At 53.4% G+C, this 22,667-nt stretch overlaps 6 protein-coding genes across 6 annotated transcripts; 4 read left to right on the top strand and 2 right to left on the bottom strand.

The window, feature by feature from the left end:
• Window positions 1-409: 409 nt before the first annotated feature.
• On the top strand, window positions 410-914 carry PG998_002432 (uncharacterized protein; the record flags this gene model as incomplete). The annotated part of the gene is made up of 3 exons (XM_066869250.1): window positions 410-532; window positions 590-637; window positions 693-914. 3 exons carry the CDS (start codon window positions 410-412, stop codon window positions 912-914), a joined length of 393 nt encoding a protein of 130 aa, XP_066737665.1.
• Window positions 915-1,919: 1,005 nt separating this feature from the next.
• PG998_002433 (uncharacterized protein) lies at window positions 1,920-2,404 on the bottom strand (the record flags this gene model as incomplete). The annotated part of the gene is made up of 2 exons (XM_066869251.1): window positions 1,920-2,214; window positions 2,316-2,404. 2 exons carry the CDS (start codon window positions 2,402-2,404, stop codon window positions 1,920-1,922), a joined length of 384 nt encoding a protein of 127 aa, XP_066737666.1.
• Window positions 2,405-3,370: 966 nt separating this feature from the next.
• PG998_002434 (vacuolar-sorting protein SNF7) lies at window positions 3,371-4,217 on the top strand (the record flags this gene model as incomplete). Its single annotated transcript, XM_066869252.1, has 4 exons — window positions 3,371-3,554; window positions 3,617-3,821; window positions 3,884-4,086; window positions 4,141-4,217. The coding sequence occupies 4 exons, from the start codon at window positions 3,371-3,373 to the stop codon at window positions 4,215-4,217; spliced, it is 669 nt and encodes a 222-aa protein (XP_066737667.1).
• Window positions 4,218-7,441: 3,224 nt separating this feature from the next.
• On the top strand, window positions 7,442-16,001 carry PG998_002435 (uncharacterized protein; the record flags this gene model as incomplete). The annotated part of the gene is made up of 4 exons (XM_066869253.1): window positions 7,442-7,568; window positions 7,675-8,726; window positions 8,803-14,993; window positions 15,080-16,001. 4 exons carry the CDS (start codon window positions 7,442-7,444, stop codon window positions 15,999-16,001), a joined length of 8,292 nt encoding a protein of 2,763 aa, XP_066737668.1.
• Window positions 16,002-16,676: 675 nt separating this feature from the next.
• PG998_002436 (uncharacterized protein) lies at window positions 16,677-17,129 on the top strand (the record flags this gene model as incomplete). The annotated part of the gene is made up of 1 exon (XM_066869254.1): window positions 16,677-17,129. One exon carries the CDS (start codon window positions 16,677-16,679, stop codon window positions 17,127-17,129), a length of 453 nt encoding a protein of 150 aa, XP_066737669.1.
• Window positions 17,130-17,347: 218 nt separating this feature from the next.
• Window positions 17,348-18,262, bottom strand: PG998_002437 (uncharacterized protein; the record flags this gene model as incomplete). The annotated part of the gene is made up of 1 exon (XM_066869255.1): window positions 17,348-18,262. One exon carries the CDS (start codon window positions 18,260-18,262, stop codon window positions 17,348-17,350), a length of 915 nt encoding a protein of 304 aa, XP_066737670.1.
• Window positions 18,263-22,667: the final 4,405 nt, after the last annotated feature.

A 22,667-nucleotide genomic window follows, 5' to 3' on the forward strand; every position in this document is an offset into this window, starting at 1 on the left:
CTGCTTCTAGAGTAAAGGTCTGGGTTGCTATTCGTCTTGGCTAAAACGGGGCGGCGTAAGTGAGGCGAACAAGGCAGATGGATAATGCGGTACAGTACGCATGCGCTTACCAGACCAGGGGCGTCGTAGTATACCCTGGGTACACCCTTAATATCCAACCTGACTGCATGCAGATAACCCATGCCGGTGGTCTTAGGTAGTAGTAGCGAAATAGTATGTTGCCGTGAAGCGTGGACTGCATACGGACGGCCCAGGCTGCCAGTTGCGGAAGTCTGTCTTCTGTTGACTCGTGTGTCCGAAAAGAAAAATATATAAGAGATAGCCAAGCCGCTGTTGGACATCTCTTTAGTCAGTTCTCCGCCGATTCTCTTGCTGGGTACGTTCGTCAGCGATTCTGGCAGGAGTGAACATGTCAGGTTCCGTGATCAACAAGTATTGGATCCCGCGACATGATATCCACAAGAAGGTGATCACCCAAGAACTGCAGTATTATCTGGGGCCTGATGCGACCGTCAGGACATACACCCGAGAAGTACGCTGATCAACAGACAATCTGGACAGCCGAGATCCGCTGCTTACACATTTTCAGGGTGAAGATGGATTTCTCATCACGACAGCTGGGAATTGTCTGACCGATGTAAGCCTCCCCATTCGATATCCTGGCGCACCAATCTCATTGACGTCTTGTGCAGGAACAAATTGATGATATCTGCGTCAAGTCGAGAGAGATCTGGGAGAAGCAGGCTGCAGCCAAGCTAGATCCAGACAAACCGCTGAAACGGCCGTTGCACCAACCCGTCCTGATATCCCAGAGTCCCGCCGAAGGGTCTAAATGGAGAAGCGGCGATCGCAAGACTCACGATACACTGAAACCCTACACCGACAGACGGAGGGGTGACGGATCTCGCAGATAGGTGCATAGTACACTGAAACAGCAACCTATCATAGGGCGAACAGAGACGGCGCCCCAAGCCACGGGAAAGGTTGCAGAGGCATGGCGCCCTGGTCGAGCAATAGAACTGTCCGGAATTTGTCGAGATGGGTGATACCTCGAGGGTGCAATTGCGCAACGGAATATGACCGTCCAGCGACGAGCTGCCATCTGGCAGCGCTGATACCCTGGTGGATACCTCACAAGATGCGTTGAGGTCAATGGCTGGATTGCACAAGTGCTAGACTTTGCAAGGGAATGGCGACTAAGCGATTTTGGGGTGACACCTACTCCTCATTGGGCTCCCAGGCATAGATATCGCATATTCCCTTGTCTTGCACTGCGTAACTCATCAATTGGATTCGATGCTCCGAAAACGGACATATTGGGTTAGGGCATCGCGTATTGAGCCAAGATTGTGACCCGATCGTCCTTGCATGCACAGCTAAGCGGCCCAAAAAGGACCTAATCCGTGTGAAAGAAGTGCCCATAACGCGCCCGTGGAGAAGCCAGCTCCTATCCGTCAACATCTTTCGGTAATAGTCACAGGCCAAAGAGATAACCCCAGGGCGTTCGGGATCTTGAAGGGCGATCGACATTGGAGACCGTGGCCTGTAGTGTGCTGTTTTCGCCAGCAACCATATCCATGTTAATGCAGCTAGAGGCTCGGAATCCTCCTGGAAATGCTCAGCCGGCTGTTGACACCCAGCGACCGTTTCCAGTGACAGTGCATTATTGAGATAATCGACGCTTAGAGCCGGCCTAATTTCCCGAATTAACGAATGGATAATGCTGTTCTGTATTCAAATAGGCGGAAAGAACCCCATGGATGCTGGGTTATGTACAGGGTTGGTGAACGATACGATGAAAGAGCCACCCCTTTGCTGAAGAGTGTGTATAGTTCTTGCAGTGATGCCACCGATATATTCGGAAGAGGGGCCTCATGAAGGACGCACCTATATCAGGAAGTCTTTGAGGTCCTGCTCCTCTAGATAGCATCTCGGAAAGACGCTTCGTACGACGGAAGATCCAAGTCTTCCGCCTTCCATAGCACAAGAGCTTGGACATCAACCCTTGAATGGTTCAGACCGGGAGCTTTGCTGGACGGCCTCTGGATGAAAGAGATATATCCAATTACGTGGACCCATTGGCCAACATCTGTCTGTTCGCGGTTGAGGCTTTGCAAGAGGAGCTTTACATCCAAGTGCACTTTCACGTGACTGTCTTGGGAGTGTGAGTGCTCTAAAATGAGGATTCCAGAAGCCGTCGCATATGAGGTGACGCTTTTGATAGGTCAGTGAAATTGTTTGGGTAGGTTGAGGTCGCAGATTGATATCATCGAACGTCGCCGTCTAAAACCAATTGGTGAAAACCATCTACTTACCAGCCCAAGAACCGAACCTTGTCTCTAACTTCGTATTGCGGTAGACGGGAAAGAAGGCATCTCCGCGACGGGACAGGACCATACGACATAGTCAAAACGATCGATCAATCAAACAAATCGCAGGGCCCTTGCTGACCTTTCTTGGTGACAGTTGCTCTGATAGAGTGCGTGCGCGCCTACACGTGGGAGGAGCGCCAAGTTCTCGGTCCACTCAAAGTCACAGCATGTCCCTACCGCCGCCTAAAGGGGCTCTGAGCTAGATCAGCATCCCCCGCAAGACATGCTGAACAACAGCTTGACTAAAGCATGCTTACCTTGATACGTTCTCATGAATCGGTTCCTGGTGAAGCGACTTGCCAGGTCCAATCGGGGAAACGCCGGATGTAATGGAAAGACGTAGCCTCGCGCTCCTTCCTCAGGATGCCATACACGTCACCAGATGCACTATGCAGATATGATCCTCTAGAGCTTTAAAGTATCAGAAACTCAGAAGAATGCTCCCAGGCCCAAATTAACCACTTGACCTTTATCTATGGAACCGGCATGATCGGTTTGGGTTGAGACAGTCATTGAATCAACTTACGAGAGCAGAAGGGTCGCCTGCTGATAAGGTGGCCGGATAAGGAAGATAAGCGATGCACTTAGTCAGCTGGCTCTTTTGGTCACGCAGCTGCCGGCGCCTTGACTTGGCACCTGCTGTTGCATCATACCGAAACGGACTGCGAATCTGGAGCGCCAGGCTTCTATTCTTTGACCCTTGATCGCAAAGATTGACGGGGTAATTTGCGCGCGTTCATTACGAATCCTAAAATCCATCTTCCCGAATCTTGTAACCTAATCACCCTATCTCCAGAAGCGACTTTCATTTACACATTAATCCAGGCCTGATATCGCCTTTGTCTTCTACCCCGCCATCGTCATCGTGCTACTCAACCCTCAGTTGCGCCAAAAACCGAGGCACACGACAGCCGCGCCACCGAATTGGTCTTTTCGCCGATAGCCCGACTTCTACTCTTCTTCATCTCCCTCATATTCGCTGCATCGAATCCATCACAATGTCGGGCGTTTGGGGCTGGTTTGGTGGAGGAGCGGCCCAGAAGAAGAAGGACAGTCCCAAGAATGCCATCCTCGGCCTACGACAGCAGCTTGATATGCTGCAGAAGCGCGAGAAGCACCTGATGACACAGATGGACGAGCAAGATGCCATCGCCCGGAAAAATGTCAACACAAATAAGAACGGTGGGTCGTCCAGATGCTTATCTGTCTTGGGCAAGCAGTTACTAATACTACATTTGTAACAGCGGCCAAGGCTGCCCTGAAGCGGAAAAAGGCACACGAGAACAGCCTCGACCAAACGATAGCACAGATCGGAACGTTAGAGCAGCAAATCAACGCCATCGAGTCGGCCAACATCAACAGAGAGACTCTTGCGGCGATGCAGAAGGCGGGCGAAGCCATGAAGCAGATCCATGGCAAGCTCACGCCAGAGAAAGTGGACGAGACCATGTGCGTCGTTTTTTCTAATATTCAAATGAAGATTCGGGCACATTACTAACAGTACATTCCAGGGAGGAGATCAGAGTACAGAACGATCTCAGCAAAGAAATCGTCGACGCCATCACCGGGAACCAGATCGGAGATCCTATCGACGACGAGGAGCTGGAGCAAGAGCTCGAGAGCATGCAGCAAGAGCAACTGGATGAGCAGATGCTCAAGTCTGGAACGGTCCCTGTTGCAGACGAGATACACAGAATGCCCAACGCACCAAAGAGTAAGATACTAAAATACCCGGGTTCGGAGAACATGACTAACAGATTGGCTGCAGCTGAGAAGAAGCCGGCAGTCGCCGAGGACGACGAAGAGGAGGAGCTCAGGAAGTTGCAAGCCGAGATGGCAATGTAGGAGCTTTCCTACGCAAATACCTCATTCTTTAGTGTGGATCAAGATATAGAATGGTCGGCTGAGGAAGCAAGACGTTGATACATCAGGATGGCATGTGAATATCATGGCGGTTTTCTGGCCCAAGCACGCTTCTTGGCGACTATCAGGGTTTATACATGGGCTGGTGTCTTGGAGGAACCGAGCCTGCCGCTTAGCCATTTTTTTCGTTGCTTTGGTCTTATTTGGTTTCCACCGGGGCGTAGGAGTTTGCGCATACGTCCTTTTCTGGGAGCAATCCAGTTTCAGGTGAGACTTCTTCTTGTGATCTATGGACGGTCATTGTCTAGTTTAGATATTAGGCCGATGGGCTCACCGACAATTGTATTGCTTAGTAAACTATGTAGTCTTCTGGTGAGGTGGTCAGGGGCTATAGTCCGAGACTCTCTCCTCCCATCTACTCACGATGATGTTGATTTTCCACTTGCAGATCCATTAACCCATATAGTGAGGACTGTGTTACACCGCTGCGATGAGAGTGGGGTCCCGTCCATATCGCTCTCGATTAAACCTTGTTAAATCAAGGAATTCTGAGATAAATAAACGCAGCTATCCCAGTAGAAAGCACTTAATAAAACAAAACAAACATACAGAATCTTCAATGTTCAGGCAGCCTTTGCCATAGAACGTACGTGATACCGTGCTCTTTAGGAAATGAAGATTGGTCTTAGCGTTCATGCAGGATAGCCGGACCCCGAAGATCCCTTATACCTCCAAGGACCAGAATCTCTCTTAACAAAGTACTAATAGAACGGACCTTGCCTGTAAATCAATAGAGCTAGTCATCAGAAGGTATGCCGGTGGGTTGTAGTACGTTATAATAAGAGCAGGTGACAATCTTCTGGGTCTTGCCATGAGCGACGACGATTCGAGGCAAATATATGCTTAGGTAAGACAGACACTTCGAGACGGTAACCGCGCCTGTTGGTCACCTTGGTAAAATGACTCGTCAATGAGTTATATCCTAGAGGACCAAGAGGTATTTGTAAGGCGGTCTAGTACTTGTGTTACATCGCCAAAGTAAACAACTTCATCAACTCCAGGGATCAACTTCCGGAGGGGAATATACCCTACCGTATTATCAATATGTGGTCGCTTCGACAAATGGAGAAGGTGGCACGTGAAGCATCAAGACGGCCAGCGGCCCTATGAGCGGAGTTACTACGAACCAACCCTCTGGCAATCTGGTCGATCGTATCGATACAGCCGGGCACGTGCCAGACTCCAAGATCTGACCAAGTGACACTGTAGCAAAACCCCGAGTGCTGGGCTGGGCATGTGTGCTTTGTGTTAGGTATGTATATGTATATGAGTTGTATATGTGTTGGCAGTTTCGACGACATTAATAGGCCCGGCCTGGCACCTGGCCGGCCATTGTTCTCCCAACCTGGCATTAATGAAGCCGTCCTATGATGGCCTGATACGAAAATCTTTGCACCATGTACTACCTTGAGAGCCGACCATCTCCAGATTGAGCTAGCCATCTGAACAATGGCAGCCCTAGATTGCGAGGCAGTCCAATTTGAGCTTCCAGGCCCCCGGTCTCTCCCGCCACTGCCGGCCCACTCCATCATGCAGCCAGGCATGTGGGTGGCTGGCATTCCAAGGTTGCATGGATGCATCTTGTCGTCAAGCGGGGGAAACAAACACGACCACGTAGCAATCCGACGGCTTCGACAGCACCCGCAACGCAGCTCTCTGCGACTCTTGCTCTCGCCCGTCTTGCCATCTCCCTCTTGCGTCTTTTTGTGTTAGGTACATACTTGACCATGCCGATCTCCCAGTCCGGCTAGCCGTACCCAAGCCCGGACCAGCCCGGCCCAATCAATCCACTGTCAAGCTGTCCTGGCCGTCTGCGCATGACTGTAGTTCCTCCTATCTTCCCTTCGGCTGGCCCTTCATGCGCATTGGTTTGCGGCCTCAGCCGGAACCGCCCAATCCAGGAACCATGGGCCAAGGGGTCTGGATTGCTATTCCTGGCGTCCTGGCCCAAACTCGCTTCTATGCGCATATGATATAATCATTCTCTGAAACAAAGATGGAGGGCACATTGAGGCCCAATTATCCCCCCAACTTTGTCTTGCGTGGTTCGTGTCCCTACTCGTCCAGAGTTGTGCCTTCGCTGCCGGAGGGGCAGGATAGAGGGGCTCGCTATCCAACGAACTGCATGATTAGCCAGCATATCCATATCCTCAACGACCCTTTTGTCCAACCAATTCACCGTCAGCCCTCCATTCGCAGCGCTTCGATGCGCGTGGGGCCAGGCAGGGGCCCCGTAATGTTTTGATCTGATTGCAGGGCAGGGCTTACACAGACAGGTATCTATTCACCGGCAAGAGAGAATATTGGGCCGCCATCCTATCCCATCCCACACATCTCCCACCCGCATTGCTGCTGCTGCTGCTGCTGCTGCTGCTTGTCTCTCGTCTGGAAAAGCTACCGACCGGCGCTTGCCCCCCGTTTGCGTTTGCGACGTGGCGCCAGTCCTGCCCATCCCGGCCAATAATTCCCGCGCACGCACGATACTGATCACAAGAACCGCTCTCACTTCGCGGGAAACTGACTTGGCCCAAGCCATGGGGCATCATCAGGGAAGGACCAGACTACTACTGCTGCAAGGGTAAGCTGATCTGTTTACGTAGAGAAGATCGGACAGGGTGGGGAATAGACGTCCCAAGGTCCAAAGCCGGCTTCCAGATCCCAACCGCTGCTCACTCATGCCTTGTGTCATACCTACAGATGGGAACCCTACCTTCTAGCCTTTTCACTGGGCGAGGTACTGTGATACTTATTTTCTCCATATTGCCAATAATTTTCCAGTCAATCGGAATCTTTTCTTTATACAACTTTCCACGAGTCTCCAAGCGATCCATTGGCTGAAGCTACGTGTTTATTCTACCTCGTATCCTTTCTGTTTTGGATTGTCAGGCAAACATACATACTTTTTTTCGCAACGTCCCACGCGAACACAACCTTGATACCCATATCGTGAGACCATCCCACACCCAAGGGGACCAATAGAGTTGCGAAGCTACTGCATCCTTCCGCACGCCCTAATCAGTCATCTTGCATATGGCAAAGAAGAATAAGAAGCAGGGCCGAGGCGCTTCTTCTCAAGACCCGTCTTTGGAAGAGGAGCCAACGGTCAATGACCAGCAACAGGAGCAGGTCGAAGAAGATCAGAAAGTATGAACAGCTCCGACGGAATTATCTACTGTCCCGCGCGGGTCGACCCTTACTCACATGTCCAGGTGGCCGACTTCACTAAAGTCCAGTTCTTAGAGATAAATAACTCGGATGACGAGGCCGAGAATGGTACGTCCCCATTCTTATGTATGTGTCTATATATATATATATAATATATATGGGAACAAAACCACAGTTCTGCAAGAACATGTATGATATGCTGACCCGATTCTAGCCAACGAGTCACAGCCCGCCGGTGAGGCCATAGAGCCTCAGGCGGCGGAGCCAGAACCAGAACAACCACAGAGCCCCTCAAAGAAGAGCAAAAAGAGTAAGAAGGCAAAGAAGGACCAGACACCCTCTGGGCCCACTTCTCCTGCACCCGTGGCAGCTCCGCCCGTGGTAGCTCCGCCTGTGGTAGAGCCCGAAACCCCTACTTCGCCAAAAGCTGAGGTAGAGGCCGAGGCCAAAGAGGATTCACCGAAGGACTCAAAGGCGAAGCGGAAAGAAAAGCAAAAGGCCAAGAAAAAGGCAGACAAGGAGAAGAAAGAGGCTAAGGACGCCGCACCGGGGAAATCATCCAGCAAATCAGTAAAGGAGGAGATGCCCAATGCCCCGCCAGTGGTTGCGGCGGCGGACGTGGCAGCTCCCCCACCGCCAGCAGAAGAGGCAGCGACTCCTCCAGCGGAACCCTCGGAGGCGAAGGAGCCGGAGCCGGAAGCTGGTTCTGAACAACCAGCCGAGCAACCAGCCGAGCCTACGCCCGCTGCGGTTAAGCCAGAGACGAAGGCTGAGCCCACAGCTGAGGCAGAAAGTGCCGGCACGCCAGCTCCTACTGAAACAACATCAGAAGTAGTACCGGAAGCAGCGACGGAATCAGCACCAGAATCAGCACTGGAACCAACACCAGAATCATCACCAGAAACAGCATCAGAAGCGGCACCGGAAACGGCACCGGAAGCAACCTCGGAAGCAGCTTTAGAAGCGGCACCAGCAGTCTCGGAGAATGCGCAATCATCAGAAGCGTCATCCGCTCCTTCTGCCCCGGAAACGAATGAGGGCGAGCCAGCAGCCGAAGCCGAAGCAGGCTCACCCTCTAATGCCCCAGCAGATGCCCCAGCGCCTGAGCCCCAGCCTGATACTGCAGACAGTGCGGACCAGACACAAGATCCATCAGCGACTGAGGCCGCGAGTGAGAGTGCTCCGGCGGAAACTGTAGTGGAAACGCCAGCCGAAGCAGCCGCAGAATCCGCTGAGGTGGCAGAGCCAACAGTAGCTGCCGAAGTGGTCCCCACAGAGGAAAGCGCAAAAGCGCCTCAGGAAACAGCCCCTGTGGAGGCGGCTCCTCAAGAAGTGACCCCAGCGGAGGCAGCTCCTGTGGAAGCTGCCCCCCCAGGAAGAGACCGCCCCTGAAACACCAGCGCCCGAGCCAGTAGAGAAAGATGATGGTGCCACTCCCGAAGCAGCCGAGTCATCAGAAAAGCCGGCTACAGAGAGTGTGCCTGAGAAAGAGGCCGTGGTTGTAGAGGAGATAGTCAAGGACTCTGTCGAGGAGCCGACAGCCGAGCCTAAGGAGGAAGCTAAGGGCGCGTCCAAGGAAGGTGACAAAGTCTCTACTGTGGATGCAGAAACTCCTTCCTCTGCCCCCGTTGCTTCAGACGAGGTCGCAGACGTTGTTGTCACGGAACCCGAGGCTCCGTTGAAAGAACCCGAGTCCGCTCCAGTAGAAGCTGAGGCCGAAAACCCCACCACCAAGCCAGCTGCACCGGAAGCTAGTGAAGTTGCGGAACCGGCCAAAGAACCCGAAGAGGCCGCATCCGCACCCGCACCCGAATCCGCACCTGCTGAAGAAGAGCCGAAGGCCGAGGAGTCCAAACCCGTCGAGGAACCCAAGCCCGTCGAAGAATCAAAACCGGCTAAGGAACCACCGAAGGAAGTTGCCACTGAAGATGTTCCGGCACCCTCAAATGCTCAACCTGTTGATGTGCCAGCTGATACCGCTGCTTCTACTGATGAGTCCGTTGAGGCTAGCGCAGCCTCAGCCGAGGCTAAGGAAGAGGCAGTGCCGGAAGCAGCTGCGAAGCCAGATGAAGAAGAGACAGCCGCAGCAGTCGACCCAAGTCCAGCCCCTGAAGCCGAAGAAAGTGATCCCGCGCCAGCTGCCGAGGAGAGCAGCACCAAAGCTGATCCCGTCAACAACGATAACGCCGAAGAGGAGGCACCGATTGACACAACGCCTGCCCCTGGACCAGTCGTAGAGAAGGCTGCCGAAGAGACTACCCCGGTAGCCGTCGAGGAACCGACAGTAGAGGCTACGGCTGGCGAGAAGACTACCGAAGCCCCGCAGGAGACGCCAGCAGCTGAGAGTGTACCTAAGGCCGAGGAGGTAGTGGCAGACAACTCAAGTCCAGCTGAGGAAGATGTGGCCCCAACTGTTAATGAGGATGTTGTCGCTGAGCCGCCATCAGTTGACGAGGCGTCCGCTGTTGACGACAAGGTTATTGCGGCTGAGCCTTCGGCTGAGCCTGCCGCTGAGGCAGCTACTGAGGAGCCTGCTGTCCCTGTTGCCGAGCCGATCACCGAGACAACTCCTGAGCCCGCTGTTGAACCCACTGCTAAGCCAGCAGTTGAGGAGTCGGTTGCCTCTGCTACCGAGGAGCCTGTTACAGTTACCGAGGAGCCTACCGCTTCTGTTGTCGAAGAGCCTGCTCCTCCTGTTTCTGCTTTTGTTGAGGAGCCAGCTGCTGAGGATCCTGCTGCCGATGGATCCAAGGCTGACGAAGCCTCGGTCGAGGTATCGAAGAACGAGGAGCCGGTAGCTGAAGAGAAGCCTTCCGTCGATGAGAAGCCAACTGCCGAGGATACCGTTGCTGATGAGCCAGCTGCCAAGGAGGCTACAGTCGTCGAGGCGCTCGCTGATAAGGCTGTTGTCGTTGTTGAAAAACCTCCTGTCGAGGAGCCTGCAGTCAAGGAAGCCGCTGCCGAAGCCCCTGCTGCCGAAAGTCCTGCTGCCGAAGCTCCTGCTGCCGAAGCCCCTGCTGTTGATGAACCAAGTGCGGAAGAGTCTCCAGTTTCTAAAGAGCCAAGTGTTGAAGAAACTCCGGCTGCTGCCCCTTCGGATGCTGAGGTTGTTTCCGAGAAGGCTCCCGCTGAGAAACCTGCTGCTGAGGAGACGCCTGTAGTCGAAGACTCCCCCTCTGTCGAAGCCGAATCTGTCGAAGCTACGGAAAGCCCCGAGACTAGTGCCGATTCTTCGGCTCCAGTGCAGCCTTCTGAAGAGGCTGTCTCTCCACCTGAGGAGCATCAACCTTCAGCGATCGAAGATACACCAGCACCCGCGGACATTGTAGAGGATAGCTCCGCTCAGGCCAGCGATGAAAAATCCAGCGAAGAAACACAGGCAACTCCAGAGACTGCTTCCGAATCGAAAGACGCCGAGGCGACCGAGGTCCCTGAAGCCCCTGAGGCTACAGAGACGGTTGTTGAGGCCGCCCCTGCAGATTCAACTAGTAGTGCCGAACCCAAGCCGGCAGAGGAAGTGGCTACACCTGTCGAGGTCCAAGCCCCTGTCGCCGAGGCTGCTTCTGAGGAGCCTCAAGCCCCTGTTGAAGAGGCCAAAGAAGAAATTCCCAAGGAAGTCACAAAAGAAGCGGCTAAGCCTGAAGTAGTTGCTGATGCTCCCGAAGAGACCAAGGAAGTAGCCGCAGCTGGTGATACGCCAATTCAGGATGCGGCCGCGGCCACTGAGGCTGCCACGGCGGAAGAGGCCGATATACCTAAGGAGCCGGTCGTTACCGCTGAAGAACCTGTTATTTCAGAGGCACCTGTCGTTCTTGAAGAAGCTAGCACCGCTCCCGTAGAGCATGCTGCTTCTCCTGCTGGAGAAACTGCCGCTGCTACTGAAGAACCCGCTGTAGTAGAAGAGGCTATTACTACCGAAAACGCTACTATTCCTGCTCCCGAGAAGGCTGTCCCAGCTGAGGAACCTGTGGCACCCGAACAAACCTCTGTGGTCCAGGAGCCCAGTGCGCCTGCTGCTGAAGAGCCTGTTCCCACCGAAGAACCCGCCGTCGAGCCCGCCGTCGTTGCCGAGGACGCTGCTGCTCCTGTCGACGATAAGCTCACCGTCATCGAGGAACCTGTCGCCGCTGTTAGCGAAGAGCTAGCTCCTGCCGCTGAAGAGCCTGCTCCTAACGAGGAACCGGCCGCAGAAAAGGAGCCGATTCCCGTCGAGGAGCCTGCTGCCGCTCCTGCTGCCGCTCCTGCTGAGCCTCCTGTTGCTGAAGATGCTGTTGCTCTTGTTACCGAGGAGCCTGCTGCCACTGCCGCTAAAGAATCCGCCGCCGTTGAGGAGCCCGTCGCTACCGAACCTGCGGCAGAGAAAGAACTTCCTGCCGCTGAAGAGCCCGCTGCTACAGAAGAGCCTGCTCCTATCGCCACTGAGGAAGCCAAAGAAGCCGTTGCGCCTAAGGAGGCTGTTGTCGCAGAGGAGGCTGCCACCCCAGCTGAAGAGCCTGCCGTAACTGAGGATCCCGTTGCCGCAGAAGCGCCTGCAGCAGCAGAGGAACCTACAGCATCTAAGGAAGCCGAAGTAGAAAAGCCTGCGGCCGTTGAAGAAACTGCTGCCCCTGTCGTCGAAGAGCCTGCTGAGGAGTCTGCTGCGGCTGCTGTGGAAGAGCCCACCGCTGTCGAAGAAGAGCCTCCTGTCCCTATCTCCGAAGAACCAGCCCCTGCCGCCGCCGAGGGGCCTGCAGCTACCATCGTCGAGGAGCCTGCCCCTGCTATTGTCGAAGAGGCTCCTGCCCCTGCCGCCGCCGAGGAGGAACCTGTTGCGCCAAAGGAGGCTGTTGCTGAAGAGCCTGCTGCGGTAGAAGAACCTGCAGCGCCTAAGGAAGCTGACGTAGTAGAGAAGTCTGCTGCCCCTCCCGTCGAGGAACCTGCCCCTGCCGCAATGGACGAACTTGCTCCTGCCGCAGTGGACGAGCCTGCTGCTGCCGTAGTCGACGAACCTGTCGCTACTGTTATCGAAGAGCCTACTGCTGTCGAAGAGCCTCCCGCTACCATCGTAGAGGAGGCTGCTGTCCCTGCTGCCGAAGATCCTGCCCCTACTCCCGCTGAGGAGCCTGCCGCTGTTGTTGAAGAACCTGCTGCCGCCGCCGAGGAGCATGCTCCCGCCGCCGCTGAAGAACCTGTTACACCAAAGGAGGCCGTTGAAGAGCCTGTCGCGGTAGAGGAACGTGCAGCCCAGCCTGAAGTGGCGCCGGAGCCGGAGGCACCCACAGTGGCTGAGCCGGAAACTGCCAAGGAGGCCGTAATCGTTGGTGCTACTGAAGCAATTCCTGTCGAGGAGTCCGCAAAGCCTACCGAACCCATAATTGAGAAGGCGCAAGAGGAGGAAGAGAGCAAAGACAGAGTTGGCCCGATTCCTGAATCGAAGGCCAAGGATTTCAAAGGTAAGTCCCCTCCCCCTAGCAGCCCTTCAGCCACCCCTGGTGCATTGGCTCTTGATATTGGTGGGAGCAGCCCTGAGATTGGTTTAGAGGAGGAAGTCACCCCGGAAGATAGTGTAGTTCGAGAGGATAAGGATCGTGTGATGGATACCAGTGGGACCAAGGAGGACAAGAAGTTGGAGGAGGCCGTTGTGGCTCCTGAGCCCCTGGCCAGCGTGGCCTCAGCAGGAATCGTTCCCGCAGTCGACGACGTTTCAACCCCGCAGACCGATGATCTCAAGGAAACCAAGCCGGATGCAGCTTTGTCTGTCGTTCAGCGAGCTTCTTTAGCCACCGTCGGTGCTGGATCCGTTGCTGCCGCTGTTGCCGCATTAAACCAGAACAGCCGCCGGAAGTCAAAACGCAATGTAGAACTATCCGCCGCCGAACGATCGCCGCCTTCTGCCAGCAAGACTGAGGCAGAGCCTACGAAAGATGAGACAGCACCGCTTGCTGCAGAGCAACCGGCCCGCGAGTCCAAGGTAGCTATCGCACCAGAGGTTGAGCCCCAGAACGTTCCCAAGACACCTGCCACAGTACCTGCAGTTGAAGGGGCACAGATGCAAACCCAAGAGCTCCAGAACGAAGAAGTTGAAGTGGCTACAAAGGAGCCGAATGTCACCGAAGAGCCTGTTGTTGCCCAAGAGCCTACTGCGGTCGAACAAGTTATTCTACCTGAAGATGCTGTCCCGGTGGAGAGGTCTGCCCCAGTAGAAGCGCCTGTTCCCGTCGAAACTGCCACGGAAGTACCTATCGTTCCTGAGGAACCAGCTGCCGTCAAAGAGCCTACCCCAGTCGAAGAGCCTGCCCCAGCTACAGAACCGACTGTTATTGAAGCCGAAAATACTATTGCCAGCGAAGACGCCGAAGCCCCACAAGACATGGAACAGCAACAGGCTATCCGCGATATCCCAGATGAGGATAGCAACTCAGCCCTCATTACTGGTGCAGCTGGCTTAGCGGGGGTCGCTGCTAGTGGTGCTGCGCTTACTCACAAACCTTCGACGAACACTCTGCAATCTGTCCGACACCAAGCTTCACGAAACTCTCTACGACACCAGTCCTCCAAGAGCACACTTCGCCAACAGTCATCAAGAAATCTTCTTCGCAGCCTTGCGCACCAGAACTCACGACAGGCTTTACGCAATTCTGTGTATAGCACCGAGGGCGATTCTTCTTATTCCCCCTCCAAGTCTGCAGAACGTGGTGTCTCGGGTGAAGAAGGCTTGGCTGGGCCGTCAGACTACGGTAGGCCTTCGTGGCCTTCCAGGGACCGCCTTCAAAAGAGCCTTCGACGAGATAAGCTCTCCACAGAGAGTGTTTTCGAACGAGCTAAACGCGATTTCCTCAGTGAGTTGACCCATGAATCGCAACCTCGATTGGTCAGTCAAAGCGACTTGACATTGACAGAGCATATCACTAACTGCGAGCAGAGTCACGCAGCCAAGACAAACGCAGGATCTACCAATCCAACTTCGGGTCCTTCTGGCAATCCAATAGAGGACGACTCGTCAGCGGATCGACCCCTGAGCAAGATTGATGTCACTTCTCTATTGGATGCACGAGCGGGTTCCCCTGACGTGGTCCTCCCAGATTTATTGGACCCAAGGGCTAGGGCACTGGGTCGTGCGCGAAGCCTGAGAAAACAACGCAACAAGAGAACCAAGAGGGCGGAGGAGGAGCTGGCTGCCGCAGTAGTCATATATGCCGCGGCGCGCGAACTTGATCCGCGTCAAGACACAGAGCCGGGTAGTTCCCGTATCGCGACTGCACTGCACCACCAGCCCATAGCGTCTGAGAGTGTCACGGCACACGGGGTGGCAGGGAATCACACCGTTGATTTTTCAAACGTTTCGGTGCCTGTTACTGACCTCCTCTCCACAGACGATGAAGGCAAGTCCCCTCGCAGCAGTGACCGTCACAGACACCACCGCCACAGCAGCAGCAGCCACTATTCTTCTTCCCGCTCCATGGAGGGCAAAAGTGCCGAGAGTGGCTCTCGAGAGCATCGCCATCGGCGAAGCCGGGCTGACAGTGGCGGCTCTGTCCCGTCAACGTCGAGCTCGTCGCTGCCCGCGCAACGCGGAAGCGACAGGACAGCGGCGTGTCTATGGAGAACACCCGGGAACACCACTCCAGCAACAGCAGCAGAAGGCAGCGTACCCCTGAAGAGCAGGCCGCGCATGACAAGCGGAAAGAGGAACGAAAGGCTAGAGAAGCCGCCGCCGCTCAACAGGCCGCTGATGACCAAGCCGCTCACGAGCGGCGCAAGGCAGAGCGACGAGCTAGAGATAGAGGAGAACCTGTGCAGCGGACCGCCGAGGAGCAAGCGGCCCACGAAAGGCGCAAAGAGGAACGTCGCGCCCGGGAAGCTCGCGAGCGGGACCGTGATGCCAAGAGCAACCACGATCCCGAAACGACTCCTCCAACGAGCGAACGCCATCACTCCCACCGCTCGAGACGTCACAGCCAATCCTCGAGATCCGACCGACCTCCCACCCGGGACGAGATTCCCGCTGCCGTTCCTCCAGCCACTCCTCCTAAGAGGAAGTCTTTCTGGAGCCGGGCAGAGAGTATCGTGACGCCCGGCCTGGCCTCACGCAACACAGAGCCCCCGCCACTATCGCGCTCCTCTAAGGAGAAGGACTCGCCCCGGACCGAACATCACCTCAAGCGGTCGAGCATAGCTCGGGAGAGTGGCGCACCATCTCCCAAGACGGATGGTGGTGTGTCCCGCTCGCGATCGCACCGGCACCGCGAGGAGCCCTCCTCCGGCTCGCCGCCCAGGAGGTCCCACCATCGCCGCAAGTCAGAGCCGCCACAGCCCGAAGAGGTGGAGGCGCAGCCTCCACCACCGCCACCTGAGACCTCGAAGCCCGATAGACATGAGAGGTCTGAGAGACACGAGAGGTCTGAGAGACACGAGAGGTCTGAGAGACATGAGAGGTCCGAGAGGCCCGAGAGACATTTGCGCCGTGAGGAGCGGCAGAGAACCCGGGATGCCGATGCGAAGAAAAAGCAGGCCCCGCCTGCAAAGGGCATCCGGGGCCTTTTCAAGAAGATTTTGGCATGATGAAGGAAAGGTTGATAGTAGCAAATCGATTGGACTCATGGGATAACGATGAAATAGTCACGACCTGATGATGAGGATTCTTTGGTTGGACTTTTACGATGGTACATCATGAGGTTTCATGGAGGGACGAGTGGTTCAGCATGAAGAACGGCGATGATGTCTTGTACGAATTTATGTCATAATATGATGAGATCATGTAAGAAACTTGCGATTCAAATGAAATTGAGAACTTTTATGACTTATTTGCCAATACTTAATGGTTTTCCTTCACTTGTGATCATCTTTATTCGCTGTTCGCTATTCTCTATCGCCTCGACTCGTGTGACATATTCATGGTCGAGAATCCGAGAATGAATAGACATGTGCCTTACGCTTGCTTACTTGAACGAATTCAAGGTATGCACGGTAGATATTTGCTGCTTCCAAACTTTTAGGGCAGGCCCTCCTTTGTTGATGCTAACATTGAAAATTGAAATCAATGTTTTCTCATCGGTAACAAAGAGAAACAACAGCATTATGAGAACAAGGGTATTGTTGCATGGGTTTATCTATATAGGAAGCACTCTCTTACTGGAAAGTCTATGTAGAATTCGACATCACATCAGCTTCTATCTATATGTTCCAACTCCCGAGTTATTTATATCAGTAGCTCTCAACTCTTTACTACTGTCAACCATGGCATCGTACTCAAGGGTTTCCGCCTTCCACGCCGCTGGCGCCGACCTGCTCGCGGGCTGCGTAGACTTTGGGTCCTGCGGCCACATATTTAGCTACATATCCGGCCACACGCTTCCTCGCACGAGCGAGGGGCGCGCGTGCCCTCGATGTGAAGACGACGGTAAGTGCGTCATCTGCCTCAAGCCCTGGGATGCCAAAGCCACGGAGAGCTGTCCCCACTGCGATATGTGCTTCGCCCACCACCTGCTGGAGGAGCGCATCGCGAAGATTGAGGCTGGGGGGTTGATAGTGGCCCGCGACTCGCTTCTCTTCGTCGTAAGAAGGCGTATGGAGTTGGAGCGGAAGGAACAGCGGAAGGAGCGGTTACTTGCTCTGAAGACGTCGGAGGATGATGATAACCTCGGACAGGAAGAATTAGATGCTGCTGGTAACACCAGGCAAGAGAAATAAGGGAGCTAAGGTAAGTAGATCATGCAGGTCAACTGGCTGGTAGGTAGACGAGCATGTCTGGATACGAAGCGTTAGAGTGAAATCCGGGTAGATAATGCAGGTAAGTCCGTGAGGTAAGTGGAGATGATCAGTATCGTCCCCTATTTTCAGTTTCGTTCAGTAATCAACATCTTTGGCCTTCGTATATATTTTTATATTATTGACGTCGAGGGATAAAACTACTTCTCCTTTGTCGCAGAACGCATCGCTTCCAGCCTTTGTGTCAGATGCGTCCTTCGAGGCGTGTAGTGCCGAAGGTCCGTTCTCAGGATGGCAGACTCGGCCGTCTCCAACTCGGGCTTTTCTTCCCGAGATGGCGGCCTAATCCCCTGCGCTTCCATATCGGCACAGAGCGCTTCCCACTCAAGATCATCATGCTGAGCAACTTGAGACCTGACGGTTCTCTTCAGGCCCGGGATTTGTGTTATGCTCTTGTTGATTCTGGCGGGCAACACTTTCCCCCAGCTCTGGGCTGTGCTTTTGACCCAGTCTTCGACTCCTTTCTCTCTTGGAGTCAGCTCCTTCAGTCTTTCCTCTCGCCGTTTCTTCTGTTCCTCCACAATTATCGGTGTTTTCACTGTGCCTTCCTTTGCTGCGGGTTCAGAATCCTCCCCCTGCTTTTCCTGTTTTTCATATTGAGCAAACCTATCAGCCTCGGGCCATGCCGGAAGGGCCCAGCCATTGATGTCTCTCTCCCGGAGAGGCGTACCGTCGAAGGAGTACTTGGCGGGCCCGCTCCAAAGGTCCTCAATCATGGCGAAGACCTCATCCTGGTCGTAGTCGTCGCCGACGCGGGGGTCGATGTAGATCATGCGCTTCTGGTCGCCGCGGCCCGACGATGAGGCCGGCACCCGCTGTTTGATGCAGTACTTGGCGCCGGTACGCACGCAGCGAGCGCACATGGGGGCGGCCGCCTCCCCGCCGATCTGGAACTTGGTGAGGTCGCACTTCATGCCCTTGGACTCGCAGCGGAGGCAAGGAAAGTCCGGCACGAAGTTGTGTCCATGTCTCTGCACTTTATGTGCTGGCTGTGGCTGCGGCTGCTCTGCTCGAGCTGAGTCTGTCACCTCATTCGAGGAAGACACCGTCGACATCCTGTATCCGGCACCAGGGGTTTATTTATACCTTGGATGGTTACATTTACGATTTCAACTTCCAAAGCGACTATACTAGTATTAACTCACCTCCCTCGCCGATGAATTCAATGCGTACTGGGGCGAATTCAATGCAAGCGCAAGCCGGAAGCAGTTCCATTGACCGGGCATCAAAGGAGAGCTGCTCACAAAGGATGCCATACCGACCAGGACACTAACCGGTTTCGCATATCTTCAAACGTGGCGTTATTGACAAAGGCGTCGATAATGCCCCTGTCCTCAATGATCTTCAAGCTTCGCAAAGCCTTGGTCAATTAGTCGACCACCAACTTGACGTCAGTACGTTTACAGCAAGAAGAGGAACACAGACACTGCCGAGTTGGCCTCCTCAAGCATGGCAAAGGTAAGGCATTGTATGCAATTGACTCCCTGGAGGCTGTTTTATTAGTAGCATCATTATAGTACCTATATGCCGGTGACAATTCGGCCCTGGGCAAGCACAATGCGTGACTGAGAGTTGGGCACCGTAGATGCCGAGCTGCTGGAACAAGATGACCGAGCTTGCCTGCGTGCCTCCAGCTTGAATGATTAGTGTCGACATCACCTTCCATTGAGTTGACTAGAGACAAGGTAGTCAAGCGAAGGGCAGGTGACGAGCACGTCGTGTGCTGAGCTGAACAGGCCATTTATCCGACGATGTCCCGTTTTGCATGAAACTCTGTGGTTGCTCAGGTGGTGTTTGACGTTTCGGGCGGCAGGCAGGTACGTAATGGGCCGTGCCTCCCACCTAAGATTGAGGTCATCGGGGTAGCTAAGCAGGGAAGGAGCTCCTGCTACTTCCTGCATCTGCACAGCAGCCCCGCACGAATTCCAGATTCCCAACCCTACCTCGAGCCGGCCAAAACTTTTGCCGGACCCCACCACCCACGAAAGCCCGGCGCACTTGCATTTTGGACTTGGGCCTACATAGGTAATTCTTGCCCGCCGCTTCAAGCTTGCATTTCGTTTCCTCACTCACCATCAACCTTCATCGTAAACTACAGTAAGTGCTCTCCCGACCCTGGCCCATTGGCCTCCGGCCGCCTGCCTTCACCATGGAAGCTGTGTTCAACCCAATTCCTGCGTGATTGCGACTCGCACCACCCCTCCAACCGCCAATCCCACGACGCAAAAATCCCGACGTCATCTGTGTCCCGCCTACAGCTCCGCTAACCACCACCCTCTGCAGTCAAGTCGTTCACGATGAGAGCCAAGTGGAGAAAGAAGCGCGTTAGACGCCTCAAGCGCAAGAGAAGAAAGATGAGAGCTAGATCGTAAGTTGCCCTTGATCGTATGACTTCCCTCAATGCCTCGCAGGTTTTTAACACAAGATTTGCCACCTCTACAGCAAGTAAACGCCTCGTCTCTCCTCGATCACAGTCGTCTCTCCGTCAGCAAATGAACGGCATCCATGATCCAGCCACTGCTTCACATATTCTTTCGAAAAGCCTTGTCGACCAATCCATCAGCCAACAAAAGTGACGTCATTTCTACGCAATGTACCACTCGGAAGGGAACAACATTCAGGGTTCATTCAGAGGAGGAATCGGAGGCCAGTTATGGGTAGAGCTTGCAAGCATGGAAGGACGTCTGGTCAAGACCTCATCGGGCAGACACCAGGGTCGTGTTTACACAACACCACCACTCTCAGAAGCAAATATCTGCTGAGATTCACGAACATCACGTATCCGGAATTCGGAATGGGTTTTTGCTAAGCAGTCAAATAGACAATGCTTGCTTCTGACGACACATGAAACAACACTCTTGTTCTTTTGATGCCCTCGTGACCTATTTTCTTATATCGTGAATTGCGACCGTTTTTTCGATGTTTGAGACGTTTGTGCGCCCCACTGCGCCCGCGCCGCCTGGCCCAAAGCTTATCTCGACGACATCGTGAATACCCTCGAATTGACGCTGATGGGCTCACCCCAGCTTCCTCTGATTTGCCCAATGGCTTATGTCCGCCGCATTTCCGCTCCATTGAAAGACAGGGCATTGTAGATATTGATCTTCACCTCGGCAGAGCCGCTTGAGATGCCAGCAAGTTCGAGAGAGTTTGTTTGCGACAGAATATCCCACAACTTTGTCAAGCTCTCCACCCGGGCCCCTCCGTGGAGTAAGATCAATTCTACGTTACACAATGCATCGATTTTATGCAAATGTGCAGTCTCATCTTTATGTCGAGCTATACGATCTGGTGAGGTACAAAGGAACGAGGGCAAATGAGAACGAGCTGTTCAATGGCGGTTACAAGTGTGACACGGGGCCAAGCTTACATTCTGCTGAGACGTGGTTATTGAATGTCGTGCCCCGTCACTGGTTTCCTGATCGCTTGAGCTGTACCACAAACAACGAGGATGCTGCGACCCGGTTCGTAGTAGGCAACCAAGAAATGCGGTACACCTGATATTTGTTCTCGGTCTCCGGTTCATGCTAAAATCCGGCGACTGTTAGGTAGCCGGTAACCAGGATAGCCTGCGCATAGAACAGTTGGCCTTGGTGCTATGAGATGTTGCTGTCAACCCGACTCGTAACATATTTACGCGGGAACAGCCAAGAAGTTTTATCACTGTCACAGGCTCACATTGTTCAGCTCATAATTCAGATTTTTTATGTATTTCAACTGAAAACCAGTACCCCTAAGAACGAAATACAAATTGTACATGCCAGCCTCTGGCCTCCGTTTAGATGCATATCACGCCCCTGGGACATAAAAGTATAATTAAAAAGAAGAAGTAGATAGAAGAAGAAGAAAGAGAGAAAACCCCCGCCGTGGTCTTATCAAAAACGCCTGGAAATGCTGAGATATGCGCTCGGAATGAGTGTGAGATGAAGTGAGTTCAATAATAAGCGTCTCGTCAAATAGTAGGTTGGCATGAAACGCCTCTGTGGAATGGAGAAAAGGATGTTTCCATGCGTGTCGTGGTATAGAAGAAGTGAACGAAATATTGTTTTCGGGGGAATTGGTACGTCTTCCTTATAGGGATTTCTCCCGTCGAAGGAAGCAGGAATCTAGAAGGCTAGGCTCCACACGTATCGGGGAAACGAGTGTGTAGTGGTATGGTGTCTTGTTTGCCAAACCAAATCAGGGTCCGAATTGTGGATAACGAGTGTGTGGGTGATTCCCAAGAAGCGAATGTTGATGCTGATCTGAAGATGAAAGAGTGTGGTTATTGCCAGGAAAGAGGGCAAGAACGAGTGGGTGAGACTAAGGTGCCAGTCTCGGAGCTGTAAGGAGGCAATGCTGCCGTTAAGGGTGGCAGCATAAGAAACGAAAGGAATCGTGGAAACCAGTATGTTTCCTACGGTTTATGGAACACCATGTGCCCATTAGGAGCAACGGTTGAGTGAGAGAACCGCCCCTGGGGGACTTGAGAGATTGTATTACCCAAAAGTGAGGATGGGTTTTCAAGCGAATGTGATCTGGAAGATCGGCTGTGGAAGAAAGAGAGCGTGGATACCTCTTGAAGGCAGTGAAGAATGTGGTGATCTCGGTCAAATGAGATCAAAGCGAGAAGCCGATCCATCTGGATGGCGTATGTAATGATAGATTTCGAATCATATCTGGCTGGTGGGTAGAGAGTGTGGTCCTGTAGAGAACGAATGTGGTCAAACGCCCATGAAAAGGGTTGAGAAAAGAGAGAGCGGACTGGTGTGCTGCCGGAAGTGAGTGAGGCACGCCACCACCCATGTGCAATGGTGGGCCGGGGATTGAAGCAATAGTTGCATAACAAAAGTAAGAATTGAAAGAGTGCCGATCCGTTAGGATAAAAGCGAATGCGGTTGGGGCGAGTGTCGTGGAAGTGAGTGTCGTTTAATGAAAGTGGTATAGAAGCAAGGGTCCTGAAGCTGATATTGTAGAAAGCGAATGTTGTCGTAGTGAATTGTTGAAGTGAGTGTATCAGCAAGAAAATGCTAAAATAGCAAGTGTGCCATTGAAATGAGTGTTGGAGAAATGAATGTTGGAATATCGGGCATCAGAGCAATGAGTGTGGTTTATAAGCAAGCGCATTGTATAAGGAAATGCGTCATTGAAGCAAGTGTTGCAGAAACAAATACTGTGTAAGTGAGTGTAGCGGAAGCCAATATTCGTTGAATTGGGTTTGGTCGAAGCGAGAGTTGAAGATCCTTGAAGCGGGAGTCTGGTTGAAAAGATTGTCGTAGACTGAGCGAGTGTCGTGGAAAAGAGTGTTGCTGAAGCGTATGTTGAGATGGCAAAGTATGCTTTTAAAATGAGCGTGTATCATAAAAGACTGTGGTATGAGCGAATGTGGTGAATCAGGTATCTCCTTGATGTGAGTGTATTGTAAAAGCGAATGTATCAATGTATCAATTGTACGGCTGCGGTGCGTGAGCGAGTGTGTTT

Source organism: Apiospora kogelbergensis, assembly GCF_038363985.1.
Source record: "Apiospora kogelbergensis strain CBS 113332 chromosome Unknown utg000001l_segment0_segment0, whole genome shotgun sequence".
In the NCBI taxonomy this organism is placed as follows: Eukaryota; Fungi; Ascomycota; class Sordariomycetes; order Amphisphaeriales; family Apiosporaceae; genus Apiospora; species Apiospora kogelbergensis.